At 40.1% G+C, this 10960-nt stretch overlaps 1 protein-coding gene across 1 annotated transcript; it reads right to left on the bottom strand.

The window, feature by feature from the left end:
• LOC140139424 (uncharacterized) lies at nucleotides 1-10394 on the bottom strand. The gene is made up of 3 exons (XM_072161183.1): nucleotides 10300-10394; nucleotides 2344-2669; nucleotides 1-1891 (listed from the first exon to the last, which is right to left on the bottom strand). The coding sequence occupies exons 2-3, from the start codon at nucleotides 2660-2662 to the stop codon at nucleotides 198-200; spliced, it is 2013 nt and encodes a 670-aa protein (XP_072017284.1). The 5' UTR covers nucleotides 2663-2669; nucleotides 10300-10394; the 3' UTR covers nucleotides 1-197.
• Between the last annotated feature and the right edge of the window lie 566 nt (nucleotides 10395-10960).

The following is a 10960-nucleotide window of genomic DNA, read 5'->3' as shown; positions in this document are numbered from 1 at the left end:
TTTATATAGAATTACAGTTTTAAAATCCAAACATACATGCACAATTTCACAAAAGTGGTTACATGAATCATGTACAGATTTACCCAAAATGGATGTTTTGGAAAATGCAAGCCATGCAATCAAAACAATTGTATGCTACCAGTATAGAAAAGATATGTCTATATACGTGCAGTTACAGTTCTAGGTATTTCAATACTTTATATCTCAAAACATTTCACTGATGAGGTACCTGTCACTAACAGTAGATTGTCATCACCAGATAACGCCAAGCCGTATATCATTGAAAACATTTTTGTAACGCAACCGATGTACTTTCCAGAAGCGGAGTATCGATAGACGGCGTGTCCGTTGCCGCGATCAGCTACAAACACCTCGTCTTCATCATCATCAATCTTAAACCGTGTACTTATTACCAAACCCGTTGGACTCCAGGATGAAACACCGATGGGTGTCTGAAGTTTGGACAGAATCGTCCCTGTGCTGTCGATGATGTGGACTTCGCGGGATCCGCTGCAAGGACTGACTATGATGCTCCCTTTTGATGTGACGCCAAGAAAGTATGGCTGTATGGTCACCTTGATACTCTTCAGGTGTTTTCCGTCTAGTGAATGGCAGCTTATGAAGTTGTGTGTGATATTCCCCGCAAGAACATGGCCTTGTAAGTTGAAGACTAAGCCACACACTTGGCTTGATCCACGCGTGTTGTAAGCAACGTTATCTGGTGATACCGTATGGAAATAACGTTTATAAGTCCATTGCAAGTCAAATATCTTCACATATGGTGATACGTTATCGGTGATGTAGAGCAAATTGTCGGGGCCGACCTGAATGCACCATGGGTTGGATGTCTGCCCTGCGTCGACACCTACATTGACGTTGAATGCAGACTTGAATGCACCGTCAGCGTTATAAATCTTGACTTTCCCTGCACTGTGATCCGATACTGCGATATCTCCTCTTGGTGTCACGGCAACATCTATTGCAAGGGCTAGCTTCTCATTTCCTCCATTTCCGAATTCCATCTTCAAGACAGGCATCTTTTTCAACTCACGATTACGTCGTGTTCCGCGCGACCAAACTCTACCAATCACAATCTTGTCTGAATTCTGAACCGTGTTTGCCTCGAATTTTACTTCAGTCAAACTCTGACCAGCGTTAATGATCGTAGCCGGGTTTGCCTCAATAACTTCTTGTAAAACAGCTTTCAGACTCCCGTAATCAGACGCAAGCTCACATTCGGATCCACTTTCTTTCAGTATTTTAGTAATCGCCTTTGCTGTTGATACCCGGGATATGATGGAAAGCAGCTGGTTATCAGCGGTCTTTATGGTTTCTAGCCCTTCCTTCTCTATGGTGTTTAATTCCTCCTCGACGACCTTCCGTGCCTCATCAAGGCGTTTTAGATAGGAAGACTTCAATTTCTGAACGGTATCTTTGATCTGGATCTTAGCTTCGGAAATAGCCAGATCAAAATCTCGTCTACTCTTACGGATTTCCTGCAAAGCCTTATTGACTTCTTCCTCATTCTTTCCGGCGCTTTCTTGAAGCTGTTGCATGTGTTCATTCTTCTCCTTGGCGACCTGTTCTAACTCAGCTTGTTTATGTTCTGGATGACGATGTGTAATCACAACGCACTGGCGACAGATGGGGACGTCGCAGGTTTCACAATAGAACAACAGGGTCTCTCCTTTGTGTTTCACGCACATCTTTTGCTCATGAGCACTGGCATCCGGGATCTTACCTGCGCGAAGCTCTTCGATTGTAATAATAGGATGGTCTTTGCTGCGTCGTTGTGATTTGTGGACGGCAACACATTGTTTACATAAGTAGTCGTCACACTCCGGACATCTAGCTATGGCAGTAGGTGGAACTGGTTTGTCCTCCTGTTGTTCTGCATGAGGTAAATGGTAAAACCAGGAAATATAACAGAAGGGTACTAAATGGTTAAGTCGTGAGTCCTTTGTGAAATCCGGATATTTTAGGGTTTTACATTTGCATTTAGAAAGGGGAACTTGTTTGTGAATCATATGCGTCTACACTTTAGGCATTAGTGCACACTTTTTGATCCATAAACAGCTGTGTGCTTATAATGCACGTGGATAATAATATTTATCTAGCCTAGTTTGTGTTACACAAACAAATTTCCGCATTATTGATCAGTTGTAAAATGTATTATTCTAACATTATATGGTTTTATTTATTATGTGTTTATTAAATATATCGTTTTACTGTATTGTATCCTGGGCAGCAAGGGAGACCAGTGTTGGTTACTGATAGTCTGTCCTAGGTTAAAGAAGAAATAGATATATAAATTAAATCTGATAATTAAAATGATGAAAATACCTTCTCCGCCGAACCACACACACGAAGTACAGTGAATCGTTTCTTTTGACATCAATTCCATCTGCATTGCCTTCTGCTCCGTTAGCCGATGGACAATCGCCAGTGGTTGCCATTCTTTCAAGCCACCTGGTGGGATGTCGAATTCTTCTCTACATGTTGCACATTTGACTTTGCTTATAGGTGAATCTTTGGCTTGGTCGTCTAAGCAGGTTGCACAGTAGCTATGTAAACACGGAAGACTACGGGGAGACTTCAGTAGTTGATGGCATTTACTGCATTTGGTAAGGTCACAGGATTGAGAGGTCAACGAGGCAGCCATGATGTATCTGTTATAATAATAATTATGATAGTAAAAAAATAAGTGAGTATAACTTTTTATGTGTTACAAAATTACACGTCGTCTGAAATAAATGTAAAAGATTGAGGATTCTTTCTTTCTTTCATGCAATAACATCAATTTTGCACCTGCCAAATTCAGAGATAACCTTGTCACTGATCAATTTGATAACCAGGAAGGTTTAGTTCACCCCATGCAGAAGAAGAACTGCGTTGGCGAATTGGGCTTTCTCTTTAAGCTTCATTGATATTCCTGTATACATTCGCCAAACTGGAATTAGGATGTTCATGAACTATATGAACAACAGCTCTCCAGCGGTTTACAGAACAAGTAGAGTACGGTATATAACTGCAATATATAGGTGCAATCGATTTAAGACCCGGGATCAAGACTTTTGTCTTTTTAGTAGCAAGGTGATCATATTATAATTATGCAAAAAGCATGAACATTGCAGTGTAAACATACATTAGGGGCTGTGTAATCATTATGATCCCGGTGAAGAAATTCATGGGGGTGGAAAGAATTGCTTGGCAAACCAAAATGGGTAGGGTAAGCGATTTTTTGGTTTGGCGCACAAACGTTTAGGCTAAATATAAAATTTCCTGTTCACTATTGCATAATTATATCTAGGCCTATAGTCCATGATATAAGGTCTTAGTGTATGTAATTGGTGTAAAACATTATGCAGTCATGTCTTCAGCAGAATTCACCACGACCTTTGCAAGACTTAAACCCCATTACACCAAGATAAACCTCATTCAAAACAGCTCAACTATGTTAAATCAGGGATGTGTCTCATATCCCTGGTTAAATCCATAAACATATGTTTCTGATTTCCTGTGCGATATCGCAATGTGCTGTGATGAAATAGGTATTATAATTTCAGTTGGATACACCATTACAAAGCAAACGCACATTTACAATACTGAGCGTGGCCTTTGTTCCCGAAATGAGAACAAAAGTCTGCATATTGTTATCCAGCCATGTTGGTGGTACAACTCATGTCAAACTTGTCATATGTATTGTGATCGTATCACACAAGTAAATGAGAAACATGTCGTTTTAGACTTAACACGGTTTGGAAAAAGTTTTTCCATTTTTAGCTCCCTATCGGGCAGTCAGAACTCCATATTTGGGAGGGCTCGACAACAATCTTCCCAAAATCGCATTTTAATCATTTTTAGATGACCATAGAGGGAAAGAATTGAAGTTTTTTTACAGCTTCTATGGCAAAAATTGATCAAACCGATCACAGGATGGTGCTCGCTCGAAGTTGGAGCTATCTCTAGTCAGCTGTTGAGCACAATTTGCCATAAAAATTACACGTCCGACTGTTATGAAATTTTGGAAGACTCTCTTCGGAAAAACAGCTCGACAACAGCTTTTCCGTGACATTTTTTACTTCAAATTGTAGTATAATAAGGATGAACATTATAATTCACATGTGAGCCTCTATGGCTATTATTGGGTGAAGGGTTTTCCCTCCAGCCTACTAACTAGTCTATTGCTGATACCTACAGTACAGTGAGTGAGCTAAAGGTCAATCATCAATTGGAGCGCTGTGTGTGCACTGAATAGGAAAAACGGACAGTAACTGCATAATGAATTGCTCAGAAAGTGGTAAAAGCATGAAACTTGGCACAAGTACTCGTAACAACATTACAAACATTTTCAGGGGTAGTGCCAATTTGAATTCTGCGTTCCTTAGCAACGGTTGCTAGGCAACATACTTTGCATAGAAACCAGCATATACGGCGTTCAGAGACCACATTATATGGCGGATACTCCTGTATTGTTATGCCTAACATATCAATCTTCATGTTTACATGCATTTGGAGTACTTTTAATAGGTTTTTACCGTTACTAGACACTATTTTGCCTAGCAACCAGTACATATTAACATATTTCCCTAGCAATTGTCCCTCTGATTGGTTTTAATGTGTATATTAACATCTCCATTTAAATTGAGATACTAGCATCACGCCGTAGCAGTTCCTAAGTACACAATGATCTTAATGTACATAATTATTGACTCATTTACTCATCAGCTTTAATGTTTAGGGTCAAAGGCTGAGTGGTGGTGGGTAGTATAGTGATAGTTATCCGGCCTATACAAGCAAGCTAAAAATGGCAAGCCCTTCAATTACCCCTATCCAGACAACTGACTGGACTAAGTGTGCTCTTTGTCAAGAAAAAGGCAGAGAAAAGTTGACAAGCCCCACTGCTGAAAGCTATAAAACCATGGCTGAAAACATTACTCAATTTAGTAAACTAAATCGCATGCCAGTACAAATAGATATCAGTCGATTAAACAGTGGAAATGGTATAGAAGTCACTTTTCAGGAGCAAAATGATATCATAGTGGAATAAATCATGTAGCTTAAAGTTTAGTTCGAGCAAATTGGACCGTGTCAAGAACGGAAATCTGATGGGTGTGACGATGGGGCAACGGCATGTTGAGAGCCTGCATGAAGATGAAATATCCTCTGAGTCCAACATATCTTGGGCAGCATATCATGCCAGTCATCTATATATACCAGAACCAAAAATGCAATGCTGCCCCTCTTTGCTGAAGAAGCCAGTTCTCCTTTAATGGTGTGTCACTGCTTTGACGTAATTCACACCGCTGTGCAATATGCCAACTCTGGTCAGACTCCAGTGATAACAGTTGACCAACCTCTCTTTGCCAAAATGAAGCAGTTACACTGAATGGTCCATGGACAATCTGTATGGCGAAGACAAGTTTGTACTGCTTCTTGGGGGACTGCACACAGAGATGACCGCCAACAAAGCCTTGGGCCACTGGTTGGAAGGTAGTGGCTGGGTGGCGGCTCTACAAGAGGCAGAAATTGCAACTCCTGGAATTGCTGAATCGTTCCTGAAAGCATCCCATGTCACCCGTACCCGACATGCCCATCAAGTTTCTGCTTGTGCATTACACATCCTCCTGAGGAAAGCATACGATTTGTATTTGGACAACCTCCTCTAAGGTCCCCCAGAGAGTTTCAGCTGCTGGTGTACACGACGGAAGGATAAGCATCCTCAGTTCCTATACTGGTACACAATACTTGAGTTGGAGCTGCTAATGTTGGCACTTGTGCGTTCTTTGCGCATAGGAGACTTTGATCTGTACGTAGACGCACTATAAACCAAGCTGATACCTTGGTTCTTCAGTCTAAACCACACACACTATGCCCGATGGATGTTCATGTAAGAGACATGTGTGTCCTCGATGCAACCCATCCTGATGTTTGCTAAAGAATTCCGGAATGGCAAGTTCGTTCTGGCCAAGTCTCAGAGAAAATTCTCCTTGATCGCCATTGACCATGGCCATGAGCAAAATAACGGAGTGATGAAAGACTAACACAGGATGCAGACGCTCTTTTGCGATGGGCTGTAGCTGGGTCAGAACTCATTCGCGTCATTTCTGAGTTTGAAGCATCCATTGTTGGAAAAAGCGAGAATGCTAGTCAAACAAACCACCATGAGCAAACGGGTGCTACCCAGAGACTATTTGCCAAACAACTCACTTCACTGGTGGATGTAATCGATGACATGGGAAACCCATTTGAGGAGGAGAATTCAGACTTTCTGAGACTACACTCAAGGGACATAATGGATAAGGAATCAATTGAGTGCCCCACATCCATACAATCAAAAGTTCAAGAGCAGTATGCAACCTTTGTGGAGGAGCGTTTGGAGACAAACAGCAAGCCAATAACAGCTACCATCACCAGAAACAAGGTAGTACTGTTCAACAAGCAATCACAACGCTCCAATAAGGCAGATTCAAAAGTCACCCTTCTCCAAAGTGACTCTGCTCTTTTCACAAGGCTGTATATTGCATACCAGACAAGAGATGGTGACTTGGACAACTTTTTCAGCCACAAGAACCACCCATTTCCACCATCTATATCTTCTTATAGCTTCGTTTGCCGTTGCAGAAGTCTCACCTTATGCATTGTCTTGAGCAACATGTGGAGACTACATGTAATGCAAGGCCAAGGACTGATGTGAGCATCATGGATGGTGCGGTACTCGTCAGCATTCTAAAACCTGTCGGATGCAAGACATTTGGTGACTACACAGCAAAAGTGTTTGTTCCTTACATCAAGAGGGATCAAAATCTGGCTCAAAGAGTAGACATTGTGTGGGACCAGTACTTCGACAACAGTCTAAAAGCACAAACCAGAGAAAAGCGTAGTACAGGACCAACTCAAAGAAGACGTGTGGAGTTGTCTAGTCCCGTACCAAGGAACTGGAAACAGTTCCTCCGCTTGAATGACAACAAGACAGAGTTGTTCAAACTCCTTAACAGTTAACTTATAACAAGTACAACTGCAGAAAACTCTCTCGTTGTTACCAATGGCGACACTGCACTCAGTGCCCCTGCTCAAGAAATGACCAACTTAGCTCCTTGCAACCATGAAGAAGCTGATTCCAGAATCATGGTTCACGTTGCAGATTCCATCATGCTGGGCTTTCAAAGGATCCTCGTTCGAACAGTAGATATTGACGTAGTTGTGCTTGCAGTAGCTGCTCTGCCAAAGCTAAGAAGCATGATGCAGTCATGTCTGCAGTAGAATTCATCTCGACCTTTGCAGGACTTAACCCCATTAAAAGCTATTAAACCAAGATAACACTCATTGAAACAGCTCAACTGATTAAATCGGATCTTCTCTGGTTGTGCACAAGTGACTGTTTTCATGTGCGATATCGCAATAAAGCTGGTATTCATAGCTTCAGTTGGGTAACCGATTATAAAGGAAACGAAAGGAAACAATGTTATGTGTGGCTTTGTTCACGAAATCAGACAATGGTGTGCTTTTTGTAAACCAGCATTCTTGAAAATGAGCAACATAATGATTTTTGACTTAACACGGTTTGGAAATAATTTCTTCATATTTTTGGTGTTATCTGTCGTTTACATGTCCTTCCTAAAACACAAAAGTACGACCCTCTCCAAACACCTAAATTAGCTAAAAATTTAGGACATGTTACAAAACTATATTGTCTAGAATTTTAGAAGAGTACTTTTAATATTGGCCGGTTATTTTTCACACAGCGACGTTAACTAGGCAATGTACTATTACCTATAACATTAACTAAAACACCAAAGTACGAATATTTCCAAACATCTAAATTAGCTAAAATTTAGGACATGTTAAAAACTATATTTTCTAGAACTTTAGAAGAGTACTTTTAATATTGGCCGGTTATTTTTCACACAGCGACGTTAACTAGTCATATCCCCATACTGTTAACGTAGGGCTATTTGTAAAGGTCACGCGTCAATGGGAAAGAGCACTGTGTATTGTGTATAGGAAAACGGACAGTAACTGCAGTATGGAACAGAACTTTGGATTGAATTTGGTACTGGCACGAACTTCCGCTACATCCCTGCTCATGAGATATGTGCATCACTTGGACCACTGAAATATGTGGCACTTCCGGTGTTTCATGCGTTCACAGGCTGCGACACTGTATCCTAATTTGCCCAAGTAGGAAAGAAGACTGCAAGTATGGGCATCACATGATGAATTCACTGCAACCTTCTATGAACTGCACAATTCACCAGAGCAAATATCTGAAGAGACAGAAGCTTCATTGGAGTATTTCACTATACTTCTCTATGACAGGACCACAATATGCACATCTATCAACGAAGTTCGAAAGCTTCTCTTTACACACAAAGGTCGTCAGATGCCATCTCTTCCTCCCACCAGGGCTGCTTTACAGCAACATATTAGAAGAGCAGTCTTGCAAGGCATAATAGATCCATTGGTTTTCCATGCATTTATAATATGTGATAGATGCAGAGGTAAACACAAGTTAATGGTTTGCATATTAATATTATTAAGGATAACAAACTGTAATTTTTTTCAAATTAACTGTGAATAATCCTAGCCCTTCAGAATAGGTCCAGTGGTTCTTCAAAGTTGTAGAAAACTTCTAAAAAAATGTTAAAAAATAAAAAAAATTGTTTTTTGAATTTTTTTTACCGACATCCGATCTGATACTGACATCGAAAATATTTGTGAAAAAGGGTGTAAATTTTTTATAGAAAACTGTTCCAAAATAAGGCTCAGACACGAGAGATCATCTAAACCCTGGAACCCGACCGTTATGATTCGCGCTTCGCGCTCGTGATGTCTGCTACGCGCACATACGCCTATTTCAGTTATTTCATAGAAAATGAGCACTTGTCATCAAGTTGCCAGACAGCAGAAATTTTTCTGGAGGCCTGGGTGTGGGCAAGTAATTTCGGAAATTTTACGCCCGGGTCATACACTAGTGGAAATTTAAACGAGAATTCTTTCAAAAGCGATGAGAATTGGACAACTGAAATATATAGGCCTATATGAGAATTGAAAATGTTCTTATTTCTATGCAACTTTCAACCCTGTACATGCTTTCTCATCCAAATGAATGAGAAATACTAAGCCTGATTAACTTGTAAACAACCTGGGTGCACATTGTTTTAAACGAGAACATTTAACACGATATTTAGTATAGCATGCTCCGATTAGCCCCACAGGGTTTATTATAAAAATGTGATAATTATATCGTTATGAATTCGGCAGAGTGACGAATCGAGAATTTTGAGTAAATTGAGTTATTGTATGCTTATGATTATGTTTCAGGTGATCTTTTATTTCCACCAAAAATTAATGGTAAATGTTACTCACTGACGTAGATACCAAAATTTTGATTTGGACGAATCGCGCCTGAGTGCAACTAATGAATTCGACCAATAGACGAATCGTATACTTCCCTGTACAAATCAGGATGATCTGTAGTATTGTATAGCTGGAAACCCCGAATTTTCTATATTAAATGTTCTATACTTTTATATTTGATACCAATGGATAGCTATTATAGGTGTCTTCTATCCAGTGGTACCAATGTAAGTACAAACATTCCCCACATGATATCGCTATGGCTTAATAATGTGAGTGCGCCCTCGTAAAATCCCAAAAATTGTATGCAAAATATAGGCCAATGTTGTTATTTTTGGTGTAAAATCCTCAGGTTTTGCTAAATATTACAGTGATGACTATTTTATAACTTATAAATCAAATATAAAGTCTACAGCCTTTGATAAACCAATCATTTCTACACAAAAGCCCAAAATCAAGAATGCGTGCTATAGTTGTACACGTAGTTGAATGCGTATTCGACCTCGTATACAACTATTTGTGCAGCGATAGAGACATTTTGGATTCAGCATAAAGCCGAATAGCTGTAAATACCCATTTGAAGGGATGATATCTATTGTTTCAGAACATTTAAATATTGCAAATAATTCGTGCACATTCTCTTCTACAATATACATTTCAAATGAGTGCTCATTAATGTTCTCAATTTTTAGAAGGACCAATGGAATGGTACCAAGATTTTCAAACGCCGTTTACTCAGAACAGCAATTCTGCGTATTCGGCACTCTGCCGTGTTCATAACGATATGATATACCCCATATATATTCCAATACGGAATTTTCCGGGGGTATTTTAATATATCAATGGAATTACTAAAAGTAATCTTTTTACAACGATATGGTGTTTTCTTCAGTCTTGCTAACCATTAAAATGATAATGCAGGAAGCCTCATAAACTTACCATGCACTGTCGGTTTTATAAACTGAAATTCAGGATAATTTTCCTTCCAAAACCTGGTCCGTAGTTCTGCTTGCAATGGAAAATACATGTATACACAGACGTTGAGTGGAGGACTAATGAACTATGAACCGCTGATGACGGCGCATCATGTCACGACGGAAAGCTGTACAGGACATGACTGTACACCGGGTAAACCTTATACACCAGACAACTCGTTTTTATCAAACTAAGCGAAGCAGAATACTGTTAGCAAGACATTTTAACATCGATCGGAAACACACAGTTTATTATGTTTGTTTTTCCTTTTTGTTCGTTTGGTTGTGTTAAATTTGGAAAGATCGTTCTGTTTTTCCCGCGAATTCGCAGTTGTGTCCCCAAAGCACTTCCATGCATTCATTATTTAGGGATTCCCCGGTCTCTTTCCGTTCACGCAATGCCTGATGCAGTGGTAAGGGAGTGTTCAGAAATACTTTGGTGGTGGTGGGGGCTGGCAAATATGTAGGGAGGTCGTAGAATTTTTTTGAGTTCTGAATGGGGGGTTAAAAAGTTGTGGGTGTACAAATAAGTGGGGGGGGGGGGGGGCAAAAGTTTTTGGGCATGTATAGAGGGGATGCAAAATCGTTACCAAAATTAACACTGAAGCATAAAAAAATAGCCTGAA

This window comes from Amphiura filiformis, chromosome 18 (genome assembly GCF_039555335.1).
Source record: "Amphiura filiformis chromosome 18, Afil_fr2py, whole genome shotgun sequence".
Taxonomy (NCBI): Eukaryota; Metazoa; Echinodermata; class Ophiuroidea; order Amphilepidida; family Amphiuridae; genus Amphiura; species Amphiura filiformis.
The sequence above is the reverse complement of the archived record's forward strand: the minus strand, read 5'-3'. Positions and strand labels throughout refer to the sequence as shown.

Bases quoted from the DNA above. Each gene is read 5' to 3' on its own strand.
- LOC140139424 (XM_072161183.1), bottom strand. From the start codon at position 2,662: ATGGCTGCCTCGTTGACCTCTCAATCCTGTGACCTTACCAAATGCAGT. The intron at 1,892-2,343 runs GTATTTTCATCA...TACCTCATGCAG, and splicing joins TGTGTGGTTCGGCGGAGAAG to AACAACAGGAGGACAAACCA.